General features: G+C 47.3%; 8 protein-coding genes across 8 annotated transcripts; 5 read left to right on the forward strand and 3 right to left on the reverse strand.

Annotated features, from left to right (window-relative positions):
* Positions 1–418: 418 nt before the first annotated feature.
* F5Y00DRAFT_267559 (uncharacterized protein) lies at positions 419–1,995 on the forward strand (the record flags this gene model as incomplete). The annotated part of the gene is made up of 3 exons (XM_048012089.1): positions 419–622; positions 1,491–1,554; positions 1,628–1,995. 3 exons carry the CDS (start codon positions 419–421, stop codon positions 1,993–1,995), a joined length of 636 nt encoding a protein of 211 aa, XP_047870258.1.
* An 800-nt stretch (positions 1,996–2,795) lies between these two features.
* On the forward strand, positions 2,796–3,630 carry F5Y00DRAFT_5212 (uncharacterized protein). Its single transcript, XM_048013762.1, has 3 exons — positions 2,796–3,026; positions 3,077–3,168; positions 3,233–3,630. The coding sequence occupies exons 1-3, from the start codon at positions 2,881–2,883 to the stop codon at positions 3,400–3,402; spliced, it is 408 nt and encodes a 135-aa protein (XP_047870259.1). The 5' UTR covers positions 2,796–2,880; the 3' UTR covers positions 3,403–3,630.
* Positions 3,631–3,646: 16 nt separating this feature from the next.
* Positions 3,647–5,440, reverse strand: F5Y00DRAFT_222840 (geranylgerany transferase type II beta subunit). The gene is made up of 2 exons (XM_048005788.1): positions 4,792–5,440; positions 3,647–4,722 (listed from the first exon to the last, which is right to left on the reverse strand). The coding sequence occupies exons 1-2, from the start codon at positions 5,159–5,161 to the stop codon at positions 4,097–4,099; spliced, it is 996 nt and encodes a 331-aa protein (XP_047870260.1). The 5' UTR covers positions 5,162–5,440; the 3' UTR covers positions 3,647–4,096.
* A 1,874-nt stretch (positions 5,441–7,314) lies between these two features.
* On the forward strand, positions 7,315–10,153 carry F5Y00DRAFT_5264 (uncharacterized protein). Its single transcript, XM_048013769.1, has 3 exons — positions 7,315–8,088; positions 8,186–8,971; positions 9,026–10,153. The coding sequence occupies exons 1-3, from the start codon at positions 7,464–7,466 to the stop codon at positions 9,754–9,756; spliced, it is 2,142 nt and encodes a 713-aa protein (XP_047870261.1). The 5' UTR covers positions 7,315–7,463; the 3' UTR covers positions 9,757–10,153.
* Positions 10,154–11,287, reverse strand: F5Y00DRAFT_5235 (ribosomal biogenesis regulatory protein). Its single transcript, XM_048013765.1, has one exon. The coding sequence runs from the start codon at positions 11,103–11,105 to the stop codon at positions 10,551–10,553; it is 555 nt and encodes a 184-aa protein (XP_047870262.1). The 5' UTR covers positions 11,106–11,287; the 3' UTR covers positions 10,154–10,550.
* A 233-nt stretch (positions 11,288–11,520) lies between these two features.
* Positions 11,521–13,240, forward strand: F5Y00DRAFT_222843 (mitochondrial ribosomal protein). The gene is made up of 2 exons (XM_048005789.1): positions 11,521–12,229; positions 12,291–13,240. The coding sequence occupies exons 1-2, from the start codon at positions 11,599–11,601 to the stop codon at positions 13,070–13,072; spliced, it is 1,413 nt and encodes a 470-aa protein (XP_047870263.1). The 5' UTR covers positions 11,521–11,598; the 3' UTR covers positions 13,073–13,240.
* Positions 13,241–13,742: 502 nt separating this feature from the next.
* Positions 13,743–16,854, reverse strand: F5Y00DRAFT_222845 (DNA replication licensing factor mcm7). Its single transcript, XM_048005790.1, has 5 exons — positions 16,657–16,854; positions 16,341–16,597; positions 16,165–16,289; positions 14,152–16,108; positions 13,743–14,088 (listed from the first exon to the last, which is right to left on the reverse strand). Exons 1-5 carry the CDS (start codon positions 16,703–16,705, stop codon positions 14,008–14,010), a joined length of 2,469 nt encoding a protein of 822 aa, XP_047870264.1. The 5' UTR covers positions 16,706–16,854; the 3' UTR covers positions 13,743–14,007.
* Positions 16,855–17,160: 306 nt separating this feature from the next.
* Positions 17,161–21,211, forward strand: F5Y00DRAFT_222847 (AAA-domain-containing protein). Its single transcript, XM_048005791.1, has 2 exons — positions 17,161–17,403; positions 17,459–21,211. Exons 1-2 carry the CDS (start codon positions 17,281–17,283, stop codon positions 21,065–21,067), a joined length of 3,732 nt encoding a protein of 1,243 aa, XP_047870265.1. The 5' UTR covers positions 17,161–17,280; the 3' UTR covers positions 21,068–21,211.
* Positions 21,212–21,900: the final 689 nt, after the last annotated feature.

Here is a 21,900-nt window from a genome sequence, read left to right on the forward strand (position 1 = left end):
CGGGTTACAGCAGACCCATGTGTTGGGATATCTTTTATTAGACCGGAATCATGAATCCCGCCCCCCTTTCTTCACACTCCCCGCACTATAGTTGTCATATAATATGAAAAAAGTTGCTATTCTTGGCGAATGACGACGGACGATCAATTCTTAGCTGTCTCTTACCTCATGAAGCTCGGCGCTGTAGCTCCAATCATAACTGGCATGTCCGGCTAAAGTGGCAATTAAACTACACCGAGACATTACATGGTGGTAAATGATATTCAAGATCTCAACTAGTATATCTGCTCTGATGCTATCTAGCCCATTCACAGAGTGCTTTCAATTTCTACCTGTGGACAAATTTGCCAGACAGCCTTAAATTCCGTTCCTTGTGCATATAATCGCTTTGAGAACGAATTACCTCACAATCCTCACGATGAAAGTCCCCTTCGTGCTCACATCATTCTGGTTCTCCTTGATTCTGGGCCAACAAGTCCCTGAATGTAGTCGAGAGCTTGCGGCAACAGATGATTGCGCCGATGTCATCAACGCCAATGCCTGCTACAATCAATTCCGGTTTCGGGACAATCAAACACTATCATGTATCGGCGGGGCGAATAATGACGAACGAGCTAAAAAGGTAAGGTACGCAAGGAAACCCAAATTCCGTGTAGTCTGCTAATGAGATGGTATAGGCGTGTAAGTGTTGCGGTTGTGTCGGCCAGGTGATGTGCAACTGGGTGAAGCAACAGCGATTCCAATGCTAGAAAAATCGTACCTTCGAACCGAAAGTAATACAAGATCTAAGGAGGGCCTGGATAACCATACTGGTGGTTCATTTAACTAAAGTCGACAATATGGTTATGTATTTGATCCCTTAGGTAATAGGTACCCAGGGGGTGCTTTGTCTCTGTCCAGTCTACACTTGCCAGTAAACAAGTCCAAACGAGAAAATCCCTCCTCTAATTTTCAATTCATGTGTTAATAATTCTTTGACGCGTATCTGTTAACAATGTCCCTATTCTAAGCCACAGAGGTTAGAAGTCGATTTTCCATGCATTAGGTACCTTCTATACTCGAGTGAAATAATCCGTGCTCGTAGTCTTTGACAGGTTATAGCCAAATTAGCAAGTCTATCCTGAGCACTGTACCTAGGGAGGACTGGGTGTAATCAAGTATACCACAAAGTACTTTCATCTCGTAAACTAACGTTGAGATTCTATCATGGCGCTTATCATATGACCTAATGAATTTACTACGACTTCTACAAAGTCTCCGATATTTAGCAGATCATCTCCGATTAATTCGATATAACTCAATCCTATCATATAAACGAACCAGCCACCCAAGGCTTTATTTACCCAACTTCCCAATCAATAGCTCGCTGAATATGACAAATTCAGACAGCCTACAAGATACCATCCCTGTATTCTGTACAACCCCTATATCTGAAGAAGTGTGTGAAACCTGGTAGGAAAATCGGCAGTTTACTAATTATGAATCAATAGGTATTAGACGAATTCTTTACGCGGAGCTTGGGTGCGCCAGAGCTTGAGGGTGTGGATTGGATTGGTACGTGTTTGACTACAGTCTCAACCGTTCGACATGAACCCCCTTAAGGACCACGCTAATTATGATGAAATAGCTGTATTAGTCGATACTCTCGACGTCGAGGCTATCACGAAGCCTACGAGAGCACCAGTAGGAAAACCAACTTCATATCTTTTTCACGGCTGGGGCATTGAAGATGTCTTCAAGTTTTCCCGTAAGCATTTCGATCTCAGGCACGGGATTGTTTCTGGGCACCTAGTCATTCTTGATGAACAGACTATGCAAGATAAGACCTGCCTGTTGGTGACGCTAAAAGAAGGCCGCGAGGCCGAGGGTGAGTGGTTTACTGTTAGGGCAGACTTTCGATCATCCTTGGTACTTCTTAATCTAAAATCCTTAGGTGTTGGTGGAGATGGGCATTTCGAAGTCGCCGGTCCCGACGGAGTAATTAGACTTGGATGAGTATTGTAATCATGGCGTTTAATTCTTGTTTAATTCTCAATGGTTAACCATCATTCCCTATTCAACTCCTAGCGCGGTTTCTTTGACATCGAACATGTAGACAATTAGAAAGGAGATGATTTATTTATAGCAAAGATTAAGTATACCGATCGTCATGTTAACGAGGTGTAAGTGGTAACTTAGGCATGTTACAAAGCACAATATCATTACCTGGCTGGTTAGAAATTGAGAACAATTATAGCGAGTAAATTCGCAATATCATGTATGAAGATATATGTTGAAGTCAACCGAATGATGCTGTAATGGGGATCTGTCGATGGCATATTACAGATGCACGTGCGGGGGAAGTTGAGTGGCGATACCGAGATGTGTATAGGCCAGTATCCCAAAAAGTCTCAAAGTGATAGTGCTAGCGGAGGATAGCGACGATCACGAACTCCGCAATTCGAGGATGCAGGTAAAGTATAGCTTATCTACGCGCGATGCCGAACCATCCCCGTCCAATCGGGATGGATACCTAAATTTGGGGTAGATAGGATGCGGATCTTGGAGCTGGACGAGATAATGCAGGGACGGGCGCCCAACCAGAGACACTGAATAGACCGCAAACAGGAACATAGCTAGTTACAAGTTCCCCATCTCAATTCGAGTTGTGCTATAGGAAAATGTAAGTCGGTATTCTGTTATCTCCTGACCGGAGGTAGTGAACCGGAGTGGAGAAAGCTGTTGTGGCCGAGTTCGGGATACGAAGCTTGCTATACATCAGCGACCCCTAGATATCTCGATAGTATAGATAGAGGCCTATATATACATCTTTTCTAAAAATTCGAGTCTCATTAAAGAGCACTAAAGGATTCATTCTGGGACAGTTGATCCATTTACAATATGGGATCTTTTATTAGCAAGGCCAAATCAAAGACGGACTCGACCGCAAAAGGTCCTGTTCCAATGTCCTACTACTCTAATGCGCAGAGTACCAAGCCGCCGCTAATCGCAAACGAAAACGCATTCCTAGGAGATGTTGCGACGTCGTAAGTTCTGCCATAGGCCATCGCACGTCTCTTCTCTAACCAGACAACAGTGAGAATCTTGACCCCACGAAACCTATCTCGGCTGGGTTCTACCGTTTGGAGAAGGGAACACCGCTTGTATACGAGTATACGTATCACGAGAGTAAGTTTCCTTCGAAAAAAGGTATGTAAATAATCAATTGACTGATGGATCCGTGATACTATAGTGAAGGTGATTGTTGAGGGTAGCTTTGATATAAGCGATGAAACGGGCAACAAAGTGCACGCTGTCCCTGGCGATGTTTTCTATTTCCCCAAGGGCTCAAAGATCACCTTTACTACGGATGACTATGGGCTTGGCTTCTACTGTGGACAGAGAAAGAAGGATAGCGCATAAGGTGATATTAGGTGTATATAGGGGCACATTACTATTCTAATATTGGAAAGGAGGCCGCGCGGGTCATAACTTGACCAGCCACGCACAATCAGGCCAGAGTGAATAATACTAAAAGATACCGCTTTTGATGTTATGTAAGGGTCAATATGCGAATTGACAGTCCCTGGCTTGAAAGTAATCATGAAGCGGACAGCTAAGACTTAAATATACGTACCATACTGGTAGCAAAGTAGAGAATGGACTTGAACGAGAACTAAATATTGGAAGATCGTGAAAGATGGAATAGAACGTAAATGCCGATGGAGAAAATTCCCAGGGGGGAACTAGAATGTATGAAACTTGTATTAACATGAATGAAATGTCTGAGTGTAACCCGTATGCCTCTAGTCATGGTGAAATAAACTATGAGCAAGAGGAAGGACATTCAGGATCTATCTATCTACTCTTGCCTTGTATCCTAACTACCATTTAGACTTACAGTAGTAGGTTATTAGATTGCAAGAGATGTTTTTCTGACCAGGCTCTGGTTATGCAGGCAATAAAAGGTAGTACTAGCCTTCCACCGACGGGCGAGGCCCCAAGGAGCGGGAAAAAAGGAAGAAAAAAAAAGAAAAAAAGAAGAAAATTTCACGTGTGGGATCGAGGTGTATGAGTAGATCACCAGGGCGGATATTTGCTAGAAGTTACTGTGCAGTTATCCTGCTTTGCCAAATACACGGTCTATAGTGTACTTTGGTAGGCAATAGACAGGGTCAATAGCTTCGACACCTGGATACTTTAGCAAGCTTAAGCCAGTCAGGCCAAAGAACGTGTGCCAGATATCAACCATGTCACCAGGTCGGTCCGATAGTCCACCGCGCTCGCTGTCCTGGCAGCTCAGGGTAAATTTGATCAGCTTCTCCCGATCAACCCAATGCGTACGACCGATCATTTCCAGGCTGCTCAGTACCCACCAGTTGTAGCACACATCTTCCTTCTTCTCCGGTCTCCCATTTAGGCCGCCACAGGCGACTTGTCTTTCGCTGAGCCAGCCACCCAGCTTATCAGCGTCGATCAAATCTTTGCGCCCGGCAATGGAGAGAGCGGCCAAACAAGTAAAGATCTGACCAGAATGTGTCTCAGCTCCAGGGCTAACACCGTAGCCGCCGTCATAATTGGCGCAGGCAGCAATATAGTCAACTGCTTTATTGACGTCGACCAAATGCAAAAGGCCAAGGAGCGAGAGAGCATTCAAAGCGCCATACAAAAACCTTGTGTCTTCTTCGCCCCATTCGTCGCCGGCAAATGTGCCCGTTTCCCGATTTTGAAGATCCGCCAGGACTGAAGACTAAGTTAGTCCTTGCGCGACAGCGACGGCGAGCAAAACCGGGACGTAGTTGGCTGACTCACATTTGCCCACTTGAGCCTTACCGTTGCCCTTACCACGCTTCTCTAACTCATCTAAGGCATCAAGCAGGACAAAGATTTGCACGGCGCTGACCGTGTAGAGCATATGAGCATCATGCCCCGGTGCGGCACCAAACCCGCCGCTTTCGTGCTGGCAGGAGAGGACAAAGTCTATAGCCTCGCCTCGGGGGAGCGCATCGGGATGTCGCAGTAAATGTAGCGCCGTCAGTCCCCAATATAGTCCATTTAGACGGAGATGCTCGGTGAGCCAGTACTCATATTCATCCTTCTTCGTGTCTAAGCTTTGAATATACTTGACGTGAGCTGCGGCTGCGAGCTGAAGCTCATCTGGAAGTTCTTGAATTCCCGACATGTAGCAAGCTAAATGTGATAACAACTAATAGGTGTACCTGAGGTACTGAAGAAGATGTAAGAGGTAGGTAGGTAATGAAGAAAGATGTTTTGCATGTGCAAACATTGAAGTTCCGTTAGCTCCCGCCCGATAGGTAGAGCACGTGCTAGGTGGGACAAGTTGGAGTAGTGGAACTACCTAACCTTATAACCTAGCCACATGTACAATACGGAGTACTCTAACATGCTCTAACATGTGTTATGTACATATGGATAGTCGACATGCAATAAATGGATGATAAGAAGGCAGATTGAAGAGACAATGCACCCATACATGTGTTTGCTTTGAAGAATCTCCCAGCAACCTAACCTAATATGTTTCTAATTCTAGACCATAAGCTATTAGCGTTCCGAGCTTATGGCATGGTACATGACTCGCATATACGACTACGGCGGCCGTAACTTATCTGGGTTACTCCTTGTAGTTTGTGTCTTATACCTCTTGGCTTACAAGTTTATGTGCCATATATTACCCCTTCGAATGTGAGACCAGAAAGCTTCGGTGCTCTACCTAAAAGAGAATCGTCAGCGTCGGGGCATTATGGAGGATGATGTACTCGGGGTGAATAGAGCGAATCTGTTAAAGAATTAATGTACATATTATCGGGAGGATGTTCCGTCGAACGCCTCGTGAGGTATGGATGTGAGCCTATTATTAGAATTTGACTACGTAAGACAGACTACGCTCAGGAACATGAGACTTTCTCGGAGGTTATCATACGTAAATCGATGTGTGAGATATAAGAATGTCTGGTGTATAAAATATGAATGTTACTACGACAATATATATCCTCATTGTTATAATGTTCAGCTGAAATCTACTTGCATATCAGATACTCTAGATGCATATGTAGGTACATACCTGTGTTGTTAGTATGTATGTATGTAGATGCCTAATAAACTAAGTCTGCAGCGCTAAGTCTGGCCACATTCGCGGAGGAAAATATGGGTACGATGGAAAGTGTGGTTATGCGTAAGAGCCTGTTTCAGATTTAAAATCTTATTACGCGCCTTTACATATATAGTACGTGAAGTAAGGTGGACCCCGGCAAGCCCGGTTATGTGCGGTCAATAGGTCGATAGGCCAATCGAACCTCTATGAAAACATACCGAGACCATACTGCTTTAGAAACTGAATATTCAATATATCAGTGCAATACTTTCTATCGTATGAAGATACCTGTTTATTTGCTGGAGGAGCAATACGGACAAGGTTAGTTTTGATCATTTAGATACTTAGGTATCTTGCTAACAACAAAGAACATCGAGCTAAAGTGAAATCTTAAAAGGTTAACTTCCAAATTATGCCGCAAGTAACTTTCCAACATCTGACATTACATACTATCTATGTATGTAGTACTATCTTCAGGCTAACATCTTTGCTCGCCAATAAATACTACATGTATTTCGGCAATTGGGTTTATACATATTAAGTAATATTCAAGTGAGGGTATCACTACTTCGTCATGTCTTATGTCCTAAGCCTTCTCTCTCTCTGTCTCTAGTAAGTAGACTAGACTTAGAAGGGCAAGAGAAATTCAAACAAGCTCAAAGCTAATCCGAAGTTTGTGATACCTACCTCTATTACTCAACTTAACTGAAAGAGTACCTAATCCGGGAGGTTCGAACTTCCATTAGAGTCCTATTTTAGCTTTTCTGCTACTGCCATTATATGAGGTACGTAGATACATCTGGATATGTAGTTACATGTACGTCGTATCAACCCCTGAGACCTAGCGCATTTTCGCAACTCGTCAGGTACGACGACCGACACAACCGTGGATGTGGGTACCAGTTATCCCCTGCCAGCTACTGTACGTGCTGCCAGAACTCTCCCAGAGGCATCAATTCGTCAGATCAATCCTGAATATTCAATTCAGCCCCAATTCAGTTTTCCCTTGGAAATCTCAAAGTTGGATCTTTGGGCGGTCTTCTTTTTTTTCTTTTTTCTTGTATGTCGCCGCCAGCAAGTTCTAAAAGTTTATAGTTGTACAATATCTTTCCCCATACCATTATTCCCCTCCCAGAAAAATACCCTTAATCGGCCTAGGTCTGGCGCCTCTTGTCGCAGATTACCAAGTCTGCCCTATTTCGCTTTGCTAATCCTTCCTACGATCCATCTGATACCCCAATATTTGTTACAGCATTCCACCGCGCACGACTTAGTCTGTCCTCCTGCGGCAGAGAGCGAATCAGGCTCGTCCCTGATATTCCCCGATTTGTATTTGACCGGAGGACAATAAGGGGAATACATACCATCCATAATGCGCCGAAGGCCAGTCCCCAATCCGTTGTCCCTGGCTGATGATTCGGATTCCTTGGGCCAGCACTCCGCTTCCAGTACCAGCGCCAGCGCCCCTACATACTCAGATGCCAATGCCCTGGGAACAGATAGACCAAGCCCGCGCCCTACACCGAGGAGTGAACCTACGCTTCAAATTATCTCCCCGACGCCTTCTAAGTCGCCCAAGTCGCCTCGTTCTCCCTTTGGGAAGTTTAGCACAAGCACGCCTAGCAAACCTCAGACACAGCAATATCAGGATTATCCTGTTGAACCAACCCAGCCGCTGCAACCTCCCGAAAGCGTACATGTTGCTCAAAATCGACGACACCAATCCCCCCAGCGCTACGAGCCAGAACTCCCACCTTTAACTCTCCTCCCCTCCTCCAACACTGCATCCACTGTTGCGGATACATGTCCTCGTCCCGAAAACGAGAAGCACTCGAGAAGCGGTAGTCGCTTTTTCGGCTTTGGGAAGTCGTCAAGATCTACCAATCAGCTTTACCATACCCACACGGACAGCACAGGGACGAGTGAGGCTATGTCCCGCGGCACGGAGAAGACCGTCATGCCGGGTAGAGTATCCAGTAAAAATTCTAAAAATTCAGGTACGCCGAATTAGAAGTCAAAGAAAGCGCAGTTAGTGCAGTTACGTATTACGCCAGTCTCATGATGCTAATTCTTTGTTCGTCACCAACTATCTAGACCTATCAGCCGCCGATCTCTCGAACCACAAAACAACCCCTTCCTTGCCATCCAGATCTGATGTTTCGTTGGCATCCACTAATGAACAAGAAACCAACTCATCGAAAAAGAACAAACCCAACCCTTTCACGCTTCTGGGTCGTAATAGGTCGCTGAAGGATAACGATGGTCATAACCCAAAGGAGTCGATTACAATCACGTTGCATGAGGCTGAGCGAGACCCATCCCCGGCAGGCCTGCAGCCTTTGAAGACGGCCCCCATGAATCCCGATGGCTACGAGAGGTCCTTTAGAAACATGATGAATTCGACTATACGTAATCATTCCGCCGACCGCGCACTTCCTCGAGACGTTCCAGGGAACAAAGAACATCGACACGATAAAGACTATTATAGAAGCAACCCTTCCTCTTTTAAGGACAGTAACGGCAGCGGTTCAACATTTTTAAGCGGTCTAAAAAGTTCTGGTAGCCGAGCAGCAGATATGATCAGCAAAGGATTATTTGGGAGAAGCGGCCGTAGCGCCAGTACGTCAGATAAAGATAATGGGGTGGATGACGAGCATTACGTTCTCAAGGTTATCAATTTGCCATTGGTCGAGCAGACGCGGTTGACGAGGATATCTAAGAGGCTTGAAGATTCTCGGGACAAGACGGAATTTTGGATGCCGGCTTTCCCCTGGCGGGCGATTGATTATCTCAATCTTAAGGGAACCGAGGTTGAAGGCCTCTATCGTGTGCCTGGGAGTGGCCCTCAGGTTAAGAAATGGCAAAGGAAGTTCGATGAAGGTAGATTGTCCATTCCGCCGTGGTTCATTTCGCTATTTGCTAAATTGATGATAGAATACGATGTCGATCTATTCGCACAGAACGACCTTTACGATATTAATATCATTGGTTCGATGTTCAAGGCCTGGCTTCGTGAACTCCCTGACGAACTATTCCCAAAGGAAGCCCAGGAGCGAATTTCCCGAGAGTGCGCTGGCGCCGAGGAAGTACCCCAGTTGTTAATTGATGAGCTCTCCAACTTGTCACCGTTTAATTATTATCTCCTTTTTGCCATCACATGCCATCTCAGCTTGCTTCTCGCACATTCCGATAAAAATAAGATGGACTTCCGCAATCTATGCATATGTTTCCAACCATGCATGAAAATCGACGCCTTCTGTTTTAAGTTCCTTGTCTGCGATTGGAGATTATGTTGGCAAGGGTGTAGGAACGAGGCTAGATATATCGAGGAAGAGTATCAGTTATTCCAACAACCACTACCTCGCGGATTGAACTCGTCAGAGTCTCAGAGCCATAGTGGAGGCGATGCCCATGATGATCGGAATCTTTCTTCGTCTGAGAGCAGCAAATTATCGGCCCCCCCGGCCGAACACCAGAGTGGGAGAATAAGAAAGAAGCCGGCACCAGTGGGTCAACCAAATGGAGGACTACCTATATCGAAATATTCAACGTCGAATTCGTTGACTGTCAACGGCGAGCATGACGCGCCTGTACGACGATCCGGGGAACGAGAACTACGACCGCTGTCGCCTATCAAGCCTCTTTCCCCGATGAACTTCTCATAATTAAGGGGTGATTTAAGTCACGGTATACTGCACTGGAGAGTAGGGGATAGGTTGATCCTGATCTGATGATAGCTGTTTTGCCTTGATAATACCCCAGGATGTGAATGTGGTTAGCATTTGGCTTGGCGGTGCTCTTTGACGATATTACGCTCCGTTTACGATTTCAAAATTTTCTTCATATCTTAGCGTTTCACGATTATCCTGAGTCGATCAGGCTTTATGAATTGGCGGCGCGCATCGTCTTTTGATTCTCAACAACCGCAAACTCGGATCCTTCAAGAGAGCTAACCAGATGAAGGGCCTTACGCTGCTACATACCTAAGTACATAACACCTACTATTGCCTAGACGCTCCACGTCGATCTATCCGGCATACTATGTCGTAGCAAATAAGTTGGTGGTGGATCTTGGATAACGGCGCATGAATTACTATAGCCAATGCGCCTTGCGTGCTAACACAACAGCTACACGGCAAACGCTTCGTTGCGTAGAAGAAGGGCGGAGGAGAGTCGGACAAAACGTAGCGACGGAGTTTTTGAATATGAAAGGTTAGAAAAGAATCTGTACCATACATTGGGTGGAAAGATCCGCAATACCAATACAAATATGCCCAAACCCGCGAAACCTGCTGTCTTATGCCGGAAACGCCAAACTCCTGCCTGTCTATTGCGACTCGAAATGCGTGGGTATCAACAGAGTGCCCCCTCAAGTTGCCATTTTCACCTGTCTGCATCTCCTAGCAATTGCTAGGCCTCGTGTCTACTATTTACTTCTCTGCATCACAATCCTAGTCCATCAAGCTTTTCTCCTCTTTTTCTTATCCTTGGCGGCCTTTTCCTCCTGGTCCTTTTTCTCGTCGATCTCTACAAGCCAGTCTTGCTGAACCATACCTTCCTCACGACGCTTCTTAGCACCACCTTTATCGTAGCCCCACGTGCGCTCCCATTCGCCCGTCTCCTCGTTGTACTTTTGGGACTTGGCGTGTCGCTGCTCGCGCGTCTTGGGCTTGATGCCTTTGCGCGCGGCGAATTGCTCCCATTTCGTAGGGGGCTTGGCTGCTGGTAGGGGCTTCTCACGCGGTAGAGGGGTCGTGGGATGAGGTAGGGTGAGCAAGACGCCGGATGTGGTGGCGGCAAGTGGGAGCGTCGTTAGGAGCTGGTTGATGAGGGCTTGCGCACCGTCGCGGGCGGTAGCGGCGAGCTGCGCTTCTAGAGCGGCGGAGTCGACTTCTTCCGGGACGGATGTGGAGAGCGGGTTAGGATCGTTGGCGAGGAGGAGCCCGAGGTCGAAGGTGTAGGGTGTTGGCTTGGTGACGGCGACGTCGAGCTTTGGCTTAGATGGCGGGGCCATTGTTGAGGGTTTCGTGGTCGGAATTGACCGGGATGAGTTGGTGATAAGTCTTTCGTAGATTTTAACTGGTAGTAATACCCTCCTTGTGTAGCTAGATTGTATCTTTTATGCGTTGCGTTGTAATGTCGTAATGTTGTAACGGCGTGAGTGGGATATTAGACCAAAAGAAAAATGAAGTTCCAATTGCGCTTCCCAAGAATTTTTGGTCAGATGCTGGTAGCGCAGGCATATCGAACTTATCGATAGCAGATCGGAGTGCTAATTTCTCCGCTATCTTTTTTTGTTAGCTACCTCTTCCTGCGAGGTATGCACTTCGTACCTGCGTACTGTGAAAGTGACCCGCACCGATATGCTGATATGTTGATATGCTTTTATCAGAGGTTTAATTCCTAAAATTTACCTAAAGTTGGGGCTCTTTTGCGATTTTGATATTGGAGCTTCTGATGTTGGAAATTCGCTGAGGACCGACAATCGAATTCGATCCGCACTAGCAATGGCGAGTTCGAATTGCTGGAGGTGTCTAGCACGGCCCTCGCAGCGGCTACTCGTGCCAGCATCATTATTACCAGCTCCGTCGACCCCAGCGGCAGCGGCAGCGTTCACCACTTCGGCGCAACTGAGAGCCAAGCCCGGCCAGAAGGAAGAAACAAACCTCTCAAGGCATGTTCGTACCGGTAAAAAGTTAATATTGGGAAGGAAGAAGCGAACAGCCGATAAGGGTAAACCGCCGGTATCTGGGGAAAGAAAGGCATTTCGGAAGCGCGTTCAGCTCAGCAACAATAATGCCTTGGAAGTACCAGGTCTTAGCGAATTGACGGCCGAGAATGTCGTGGACGCTAGTTCCGTAGGCCAGGTTTTCAGCCTTCCGGAGGTGCTGTTAGACCAACTGAGGGCCAGTGAGGCGTTCAAGCCGACGCAGACTTGGGGCTTATTTCGGTCGCCGCATACGTTAATTAGGAAGGAGACGGTAGACCTGGCGAAGCAACTCACGGATGCTGTCGACAAGAAAGAGACTCTGAGACTGGTTATTACAGGAGATAGGGCGTCGGGGAAAAGTGTCTTGGGGCTTCAAGGATTGGCAACAGGCTTCTTAAACAAATGGGTTGTAATTAACATCCCGGAAGGTACAGCAAAAGTCCCTTCAGTCTGGTATAATTCAAGGCTAACCGCTCTTCGGACATCCAGCGCAAGAACTGACCACTGCGGCGACTGAGTATTCTCCCATACCCAATTCTGAGCAGTTCTCCCAGCCCGTATACACCGTCAAGCTCTTCCAGGCTATCTACAAGGCCAACCAGCCCATTTTATCACAGTACAAGGTCGAGCTAGACCACATGCACCTCCCTATCTCGGTGAACCGAGGTATGACGCTCGCCGCCCTCGCCAACGCTACCAAGGAACCCGAGTTTGCCTGGCCCGTATTCCAGGCCTTCTGGAAGGAACTGTTACTACCAGGCCGTCCACCGGTAATGTTTGCGCTTGACGGCCTTAGCCACATCATGCGCATCAGCGATTACCGCTCGCCCGCTTTCGAGCTCATCCACAGCCACGACCTGAGCTTACTTCGCCTATTCACGGACGCCCTAGGCGGCAAGACGAATTTTGCCAACGGCGCGGCGATCCTGGGCGTGTGCACCAAGGGCAACACCCTGGTCATCCCGTCGATGGAGAAGGCTCTAGAGCAAGCTGCTGCCGCACAGGCCGGCGAGCCGATCCCGCCTCGCGACCCGTTCTTCGCCAAGTACGACGAGCGCGTGTTCGACGCTCTCAAGGGCGTCAAGGTCTTGAACCTCCGCGGCGTTTCCAAGCCGGAAGCCCGCGCGCTGATGGAATACTGGGCTGCGAGCGGCATTCTTCGCCTGCGCGTCGACGAGAAGAACGTCAGCGAGAAGTGGACCCTGGCTGGTAGCGGTATCCTCGGCGAGATGGAGCGAGCTGCGCTGTACGATGTTAGATCGCCTGTGTAAATTAATTACTCATGCTTCTCCGCGAAGCGACTACCGCTCTAGAGGTTAGGCGACGATATATCGCTGGTAAGGATGTATATAACACAATATGTACCGCGTAGAATATGCACGATATGATATAAATTCTGTGATGAGGTAAATTAGTCATGACTTACTTTTGTTGTACCGGATGCTAATGAATGAAGGACCGCAAAGAGATTGTAGTTGCATTGGAGAAATGTATTCGTATGATGGGAATATGTATACGTTGTACGAAAGAAGATATAGGGGCCATGTATTTAGAGATGGAGAAAGGTCGAGTTGAGTACGTGTCGAACATACACCACTGTACTAAAGGGTAATCTCGTAAGAGTGTATTATGCCAACAAATTACCTGGGACGTTCGTACGCGGGCTGTAACGCGGGTTGTAACGCGGATTAAGGGAGTGGCAATAATATTGGAATATTACGGCGATCTCGACTGTACTGTTGACTGTACTGTTTATATACCGATATAAGATGCCATTCAAACTAGCTACGAGGAAGACAAGATGTACGCTTTTCTTTATATCGTAATCGAACTATACTACCCACCCCACCCCATTGTTAGACTGGTCGCGGCTTGTCGAGGTACCTTTTAGTTCCCTTTGCTAGAGTTTAAGAACTTGAAGGTTGAGCCGCCAAAATGGCCTATGTAATATTATGATACAGAATAAGGAATAACTATAATAGTTGATGTATTCATACTTAAAGTAGCTTTCTCTCATATCTGACATTAACTGGCTTGAAAACAAGCAAGCTACTACGGCAGAAAGCATCTCAATCGTTATATCAATGATGGCATTGATCCCGGTTCCATAAACGCCGTGGCTTATTTTCATCCTCGTACTTCTAGAGCAAAATCCCATTCGGAAGCTTTGCTTCGCTTAGTTCTCCTATCTGATCTACAAATCCCCTTACTCGTCGTCTTCCTCCCCTATATTATCCGTCGCTGTGATGAACACTAGCCTGCTGCCATTGCCCGCAGTTTGCCAGACCTGTTTTTGCAAAGTCAGTAACTTAAACCACCGTAGGCGATAAATAAGATTGAATAAACTCACATCGAGATTCGTGTACTCATCCAGCGCATTCAACCACTGGTCTTCCGTGAATCCCTTACCCAGGACACGTTCGCGCACTTTCCGCATACTCAGTTCTACCGTACCCTCCTCATCATCCTCGTCATCCTCAGCTCGGCACGCACCGCTGTCAGCGAGCGACTTGACTAAGTTGTAGATACGACTAGCCGCGTTAAGCGTTCTCCTACCGCCCGTGGCCTCGTGAGCAGCCAAGCTCTCCTTGCTAGCCTCCATAAGTCGCAGTGCCTCGTCTACATCATCTCGGTTGACCGTAGTATCGAACCGGAGTCGCGCCAGCGCCTGCGCGAGACGTACCACGCCCAGCAATGTTCGTGGCGTCGTGTGACTGAACTGCTTATTCTTCTTTTCGGCGCGGCGCTGCGCGTCTCGTAGGCGAACGTAAGTCTTAGTTAGATATTCGGTGACGGTCTCTGGGACCGTAGGCCGGTATGTACGGGCTTGCGCAACGTATGCTCGTACTTCGTGGGGTGTGAAGATTACGCTCGGCTGCTGTGTTGCAGCATCGCCGCCGGCATCGTAGAGGTCAGGGTGCTTGTTATGCATGTGCACGTATGTCACGTGCTTAGCCAATTGCGCATCGCTCTCGCGAGTCGGCGTATCAAGTAACAAAAATAGGACATCGAAACGTGAGAGTAGAGCTGCCGGTAAGTTGATGTTCTCCACTGGTGATATACGTGGGTTGTAGCGGCCATAAATAGGGTTAGCAGCCGCTAGGATCGATGTCCTCGCGTTTAACGTAGTCGAGATACCAGCCTTGGAAATGGAAATCGTCTGCTGTTCCATGACTTCGTGAATGGCGGTTCGATCATTATCATCCATCTTATCGAACTCGTCAATACAGCAGATGCCGTTGTCAGCTAAAACCAGCGCACCACCTTCGAGAACCATCTCGTCTGTTACAGGATCGCGCATTACGGCTGCGGTAAGACCAACACCACTCGAACCACGGCCGGATGTGTAGACACCTCGAGGAGCAACCTTCGAGATATACTTTAATAACTGAGATTTGGCTACACCAGGGTCACCCATTAAACAAATGTTGATGTCGCCACGAATCCTCATACCGTCACCCATCTTCTTTGTGACACCGCCAACTAGTAACAGCAGGAGCGCCTTTTTTACGTCAAGGTGACCATAGATTTCGGGGGCAATCGACTTCGCCAACATCTCGTACACAGTACCTGTCTGCCAGTAGGTGTTGATGCGCCTTAATAGCTTGTCGTCAATGATCATCTCTTCGTACGCTTTCTTGTGCTGAACAATATAGTGTGCTTCGATATATGTGTCGGTAAGAAGTCCAGCTCGCATAGCTTGGAAGCCTGTATAGGGGGTAGGCAGAAAAATTCCCGAAATATCAACAACATCTCCAGGACTGATCTGGCGGACTGCGCTACCATAGCACATGACCGTGAGGGTTCGGGGGATCTGGCCAATAGGTACTTGCTCTGCCAGTTCTTGAATCTTAACTTCTTGGAAAGGTAGGAACTTGGATGCGCGCGACGACTGGAAGAGCTGGCCCTTTGACTGGTTCTCCTTGCATTCCTGGGATGGACAGCTAGTAAGGGGCGCATATTGCTTATCGTTGACAGGCTGGAAGATTTCACATCCGCAACGATCACACGTATACGCTCCTACCTGCACAATGGGTTTCACGTCTGATACTCTGGTCGCGATGCCACGGATTGTGATAAGATGACCAAGATGCTCGCCTCGTACTTGCCGTACGGCAAGGGCCTTAACTGGCTTCTCGCTGGTGGATGTTCTGGGCTTGAAAACAAGTGTATATCTCCTCGTGAGCTGAGCCGGGAAGGTAGATTCGAGTAAATCGGGGTTATTGGTGTTGGCAGCTGCTTCAGTGAGATCCCGATTCCGGGCTTGTCTCCTTTCCATGATTACGTCCAAAACATCGTCCTTGAACCTAGACTTGTGTCAGCAAGTAGAACGGAGACGAGAGGGCAGACCATTTGATCATACGTGATGCCAGTCGTAGGCGGGGGCATCTTTTTATCGATAGCTCTGGATAGGATCTCGACGTAGTGTTTGGTGTTTGCTTCGATAGACTCTACGAGTTTTAATCCTTCATTTGTATCATTCTCCCACTACTTGCTGTTAGCAGCATTTCGCCTAAAGAGAATATGGATTAATCTTACTTGGGAAATGTCATCTAGCTCTATTACAACCTCGTCAGTCGCGCGGTCTGCGAGCTTTTGCATTAAATCGGCGTATTTGTGTTTTGGTAGCCTCGCCGTAGCTTTTTCTCGTCGGCGTCGCTCATGTTCTTCATCATCGTCCATAAAATCGTACTCGTCACTCAAATCATCTTCGTCAATATTAATCTGGCCAATGGCATGGGTTAATGTCTGCTCTGGCGAGGTCTTGAATTTTTCGAGGAAGTTCTCAAAAGCAGCTATATTTAACAGATTCCATTAGCTCTAGCATAGGTAATTATGAATATTGGCGACTGACCTTGCTGCGCCTCGTAGTCGACGATGTTTTTATACTGAAGGAGAGCCATTATGAATTAAATCAACTCCTAAGAATCTTCGTGAGTGAAGTGAGATGTGGGATGTGGAAGAATTGCGACGGAATTAGGCAAGTCGCAATAATTAGTGTACATTTGAATCTGTAACTTTTGAGAACATAAAGGCTGGAAGTTGTAACAGGGGACAAGAAGATTAATGGACCCAGTTTCTGCAAGATAACGCGTCGACGCGAATTTTCGCGCGCCTCTTCAGCCCCAGTTATTAAAGTGCTAGCCATGTGGCTAGTGGTATCTCCACTTAAGCTGAAGTTTGGGGTCATTGTTAGGTAAGTTATTTCAAATGTAGAAGCAGCTGCAAGTACTTGGTACCTAGGTACCTGCATATGGTTATGTACCTAAGTATTGAAGTACCTTGGATAATCGATCAATGCCTCGGTTCATGCAGCTGCCACGGCATATGCATTAGGTAGGGATATTTCTTAGTGTTATGGAAAGCTACAATTCTTAAATTGTAATACTTTAAGTCATGTTTGAAAGCTCGTAACCAACTCGCGAAGACACTACATAGTGCTTGAGGTGTAATTCAATCTACTAATACTTGAATCGACATGGCTCCATCTCAGCGGAAGAACGCGCAGTCTGTTGCCGCTGAGATATCCCTTGTACACCTTAAGAACTGTCTCGTGAACCTCCCGACGTCGCTAGTCAACCTACTTGTGACCGTCAATACTGTAAGCCCTCGCTCGCTCTTATATATACTGAATTGTTACTAAATTGTCACCATAGCCTGCCCAAAATGTCGTTGTCGAACTTAACTATCGCGTCCCATTGCCCGCGAATGGCTCCCCTCAAGCCAATGGCTCCTCGTCACAACGATCGCTCTATGTCGGATGGACGGGAATGCCTAGCAAACGCAAGATAGCACCTATAGTAGATCGTGATGGTATCAGTGGCACACGTGGTAGTGGAAGAGATCAGGAGGTAGCTTCCGTCGAGATTGACGCTACCTTAGCTCGTACCGTTGGATTACCAGACGGTCAGAAGGTTACGGCCATAATACATGTTGACCCTCCTTTGGCACATACAGTAAATATCGAACCGCTGACGCCCGAAGACTGGGAGATCATAGAGTTACACGCGACCTTCTTAGAATTAAATTTATTATCACAAATCCGCGCGCTCCCGAATCCAACGTACACCGCCTTGCCGGGTCAACCTCCCAGCACGCATCCCTTGACTCTCCATCTTTCGCCCACATCTACAGCCAATATAAAGATTTCGTCTCTCGAACCCGCTCCCTCGGCAGATATCCCGTTCGTGAAAATCGCACCCGACGCTGAAGTCATCGTTGCGCCAAAAACGCGATCTAAACCATCCAAGAACACACGGGAAGACCGCAGTGTAGGTGGCACATCGAGGAGAAGCGCTAAGAGTTCGGCTAGTACAGTGCGGAGGAAGAGCGCGCGGGAAGAAAAGAAGCCAAGCTTGTTTTTAAGAGGAATTGACCGGAAACTTTGCGACGAATGGTTTGATGAAGAATCAGCGCCGCAGGACTTGAGCGTATGGGTTGATCGAGATCTTCTGCTATCAAAAGAATTCCGCGGTGTAACGTGGGTTGCTGTGAATATTGTCAAACCAGCTGGGCTCCAACCTCCTCTTGATCCCCAAAAACAGCAAGAAAATGTGACGAATGGCGAGACCACAAAAGCGACTGAGAAGGTCGTTGCCCAACTACGTCCGTGGGATGACCCCCCGACAACCCAGACCATCGCTCTCTCTACTCCTTTATGCGCGATGCTCGGTTGTTCAGGGGTCGTTGGAGGAATTACAAAGATCGAACCGGCGCCGGCGCCGTTATCGCGTAGTGCGATACAAAAATTGAAAGTGTCTCCATTTTCAATTGGAGATCTTAGAACTTCAGATGGCTTGAAATTCGGTGGAGAGTCGAAAGTTGAAAAAGAGGAAGCATCCAGAAGGATATCTAATATTTATGGTCAAAAGGGCAAAGTTAACGGGTTATTGCACGGCCCTTTAACCGACGGGATGGTATTGCCAGTATACGACACTCTTGAGTTGTCACACGGCTGGGAGGGCGGCATTGTGAAGTTTGAGGGCGCAAATCTGGATTCCAATTCCAAGGAACATTTGAGTTGGTACCTTGGATCTGAAAAGTCCGTGCCGATTGAGGTACAAATGCCAGCTCCTCGCCCAGCTTGGTTAGTGGACGATGAGATAAACGAACAAAAGCCTCCAAGCGACTCGGTTCTAGTTGGAATCGACTCACTCCTAACCGATTTGAAATCCCACCTCTCACATATGTCGTCTGTCCTCCTAAGCGGTGCCTTAGGAGCAGGCAAGACAGCTGTAGTCCAGTCCTTAGCCCAGACACTGCGAGAGGAATTTCTATTCCACACAACTTACTTTCCATGCAGAAAGCTCGTCAATGATGAAAGCAGAATTTCTACTATCAAAGAAACGTTGCATAGAATATTCATGGGTGCTAGCTGGGGCGCAAGACTCGGTGGGAAAGCGCTTGTCATACTCGACGATCTGGACAAGTTGTGCCCGGTAGAAACCGAGTTACAGGTGGGGAACGACAATAGCCGAAGCAGACAGGTTAGTGAGACTATCAGTTCGATTGTGCGTCAGTACTGTGGACGCGATAAGGGTGTTGTTCTCCTAGCTACTGCCCAAGGCAAAGAGTCACTCAACAACGTAATCATTGGAGGCCACGTCGTCCGGGAAATCGTCGAATTAAAAGCGCCGGATAAAGACGCCCGGAGAAAAGTATTAGAGACGATTGTCAAACAGCAAACCGTGGCTCCAGAGTCTTTACAGGCGCCTGGCTCGTGCGGTAGTCGTCCTACTACTGCCAATGGGAGTGTGGGCGGTGATGATGCTGGCACGTGGATGGATGGTGCGGATCAACGTAGCCCGGGCAATTCCGTTCCTACAAACCCAAAGTTAGATGGTTTCCTTTTAGACCCAGATTTGGACTTCCTCGACCTTGCCGGGGAGACCGATGGCTACATGCCGGGAGATCTAATTCTTCTTGTGTCTCGAGCTCGTAATGAAGCTCTAATACGGTCTGTCAGTGAGGAGCCTTTGAAGGGATCACTGGACATTGTTCAACTGGGTCGCGCCGATTTCGATAACGCTCTCAAAGGATTCACCCCGGCATCTCTCCGGAATGTCCCGTTGCAGACGTCGACAACCACATTCGACTCGATCGGTGGCCTGAAGGAGACACGGCAAATCTTACTCGAGACATTACAATATCCAACAAAATACGCGCCGATATTTGCACAATGTCCTTTGAGGTTACGTTCCGGACTACTCTTATACGGTTTCCCTGGCTGTGGTAAGACTCTTCTCGCAAGCGCAGTTGCGGGCGAGTGCGGGCTCAATTTCATATCCGTGAAGGGACCTGAAATACTGAATAAGTACATTGGAGCTAGCGAGAAAAGCGTTCGTGATCTTTTCGAACGCGCTTCTGCTGCAAAACCATGCGTGCTTTTCTTCGATGAATTTGACTCTATCGCACCCAAACGAGGACATGACTCGACAGGTGTTACGGATCGAGTAGTCAACCAGCTTCTGACCCAAATGGACGGTGCGGAAGGATTATCTGGTGTGTACGTCTTAGCTGCGACATCGCGACCAGATCTGATAGATCCCGCCCTGCTTCGTCCAGGGCGCTTAGACAAGAGCTTGCTATGCGGGTTTCCGACCGTAGAAGACCGCGCCGATATCCTACAGGCCTTGAGCAAGAAAATCAAGCTCAGTAAAGAGTTGGTAGCGTCCGAAGAGAGCTTCCTTGAACTCGCGAGGCGCACAGAAGGGTTTTCTGGTGCTGATTTACAGGCGCTCATCTCAAACGCTCAGTTGGAAGCCATCCATGATGTGCTTAAAGACATTGAAATACAACCTTCGGGCGACAAACGTAACGGTGCTGACTCCCGAGGTAAAGCAAGCACAGCCGCGAGCAATCGGAATTTTGTCCAATTTCGCTACGGTATCGAGGCTGCCCTGGCCGAAGCAGAGGAAAAGGCGAAGAAGGGGTATAACAAATCATCCCAGCTGGCCGAGAACGCTGCTATAGCAGCTAAGCTATCTGAAATTAAAGCAGCGAGGAAACAAACAAAGTTAGTTCAGAAGAGGGTAAATCATGCTGCAGGAGATGATAGCGAGAAGGGGAAAGAAGGAAGTAGTACAGAGGTTCTTATCGGCTGGAGGCACGTAGTAAAGGCGTTGGAATCTACCCGGGCCAGTATTAGTCCTCAAGAGAGAAACCGGCTAGAACGAATCTACAGAGAATTCGTAGTCGGACGCAGCGGTGAGATGCGGGATGGTCAAGGAAGCATGGAGATCGGCGGGCGAAGCAGCCTCATGTAGGTTAGGTAGGTACATAGGTAGGTTTCTGCATTCAAACGGAGGTAAGGTCGAAAAGGTTTAAGACACTATTAATAATGCGATACCTATAATCTTTTCGGCAGGTTATCTCAACATGTAGATGTAGATATTAGAGTTACAGTAGACATATTATAAAGTACCTAATACAGCATATAATACATATAGGTTAGAATTTTTGCACTGGTAGTATGTATATATCGACGTGTAAATGAGGCTGCTTTAGGCACTTTTAGCCTTGCACAAAGCTGAAGTTGTCGTTGATTAATTTGATTGGTTATATCATTCACCCCATCCTATCTTTAGACTAGCGCCGCCTTGACCTCTTAGCTTATGCTCCCGACTTTGGTTAAGGTTGTAACAAGAACAAGGCACGGACCGCCGATGCCACATTGTCACCTTAACTTTCACCTCAACTTTCTTTAAGATGTGAACAACTTAAAGACGTAAGAAACTACACAATCTAATACTCGTAATTTTTAAACGCATCCACGAACCGATTAATTTACACTTTAAAAACACCAATTTACTCCTAAAATCAGCCTTCCACAGTGTTGGCCGGTTGGGCCTTCTTATGCTAAGAAGCATAGACCATCAAATGCTGCCTTGTGGACTCGATTCTTTTGAAGGCGGTAACGTACAATCACGTTGGAATAGATCCTCCCTTTTATTCGGCATAATAAACTTGAAGGTTTTTTATTCGAGTTACCGCCCAGCTGTAAGTATGTTGTTCACAATGATTCATTAATTCCTTTTATTTTTTGTGGAATCACCACCCGTCCTACTGCTAGCAATTCATCGCGACAACATCAACACAC

Source organism: Daldinia vernicosa, assembly GCF_022497035.1.
Source record: "Daldinia vernicosa strain CBS 139.73 unplaced genomic scaffold F5Y00scaffold_1, whole genome shotgun sequence".
Taxonomy (NCBI): Eukaryota; Fungi; Ascomycota; class Sordariomycetes; order Xylariales; family Hypoxylaceae; genus Daldinia; species Daldinia vernicosa.

Coding starts and splice junctions, on each gene's coding strand:
- F5Y00DRAFT_5212 (XM_048013762.1), top strand. CDS start 2,881: ATGGGATCTTTTATTAGCAAGGCCAAATCAAAGACGGACTCGACCGCA. Junction 3,027..3,076: donor CTAGGAGATGTTGCGACGTC/GTAAGTTCTGCC, acceptor ACCAGACAACAG/TGAGAATCTTGACCCCACGA. Junction 3,169..3,232: donor CGAGTATACGTATCACGAGA/GTAAGTTTCCTT, acceptor GTGATACTATAG/TGAAGGTGATTGTTGAGGGT.
- F5Y00DRAFT_222840 (XM_048005788.1), bottom strand. CDS start 5,161: ATGTCGGGAATTCAAGAACTTCCAGATGAGCTTCAGCTCGCAGCCGCA. Junction 4,723..4,791: donor TAAGGCTCAAGTGGGCAAAT/GTGAGTCAGCCA, acceptor CTTAGTCTTCAG/TCCTGGCGGATCTTCAAAAT.
- F5Y00DRAFT_5264 (XM_048013769.1), top strand. CDS start 7,464: ATGCGCCGAAGGCCAGTCCCCAATCCGTTGTCCCTGGCTGATGATTCG. Junction 8,089..8,185: donor TAAAAATTCTAAAAATTCAG/GTACGCCGAATT, acceptor CCAACTATCTAG/ACCTATCAGCCGCCGATCTC. Junction 8,972..9,025: donor GCAAAGGAAGTTCGATGAAG/GTAGATTGTCCA, acceptor AATTGATGATAG/AATACGATGTCGATCTATTC.
- F5Y00DRAFT_5235 (XM_048013765.1), bottom strand. CDS start 11,105: ATGGCCCCGCCATCTAAGCCAAAGCTCGACGTCGCCGTCACCAAGCCA.
- F5Y00DRAFT_222843 (XM_048005789.1), top strand. CDS start 11,599: ATGGCGAGTTCGAATTGCTGGAGGTGTCTAGCACGGCCCTCGCAGCGG. Junction 12,230..12,290: donor TGTAATTAACATCCCGGAAG/GTACAGCAAAAG, acceptor TCGGACATCCAG/CGCAAGAACTGACCACTGCG.
- F5Y00DRAFT_222845 (XM_048005790.1), bottom strand. CDS start 16,705: ATGGCTCTCCTTCAGTATAAAAACATCGTCGACTACGAGGCGCAGCAA. Junction 16,598..16,656: donor CGACTACGAGGCGCAGCAAG/GTCAGTCGCCAA, acceptor TGTTAAATATAG/CTGCTTTTGAGAACTTCCTC. Junction 16,109..16,164: donor CCGCCTACGACTGGCATCAC/GTATGATCAAAT, acceptor ACACAAGTCTAG/GTTCAAGGACGATGTTTTGG.
- F5Y00DRAFT_222847 (XM_048005791.1), top strand. CDS start 17,281: ATGGCTCCATCTCAGCGGAAGAACGCGCAGTCTGTTGCCGCTGAGATA. Junction 17,404..17,458: donor TACTTGTGACCGTCAATACT/GTAAGCCCTCGC, acceptor TTGTCACCATAG/CCTGCCCAAAATGTCGTTGT.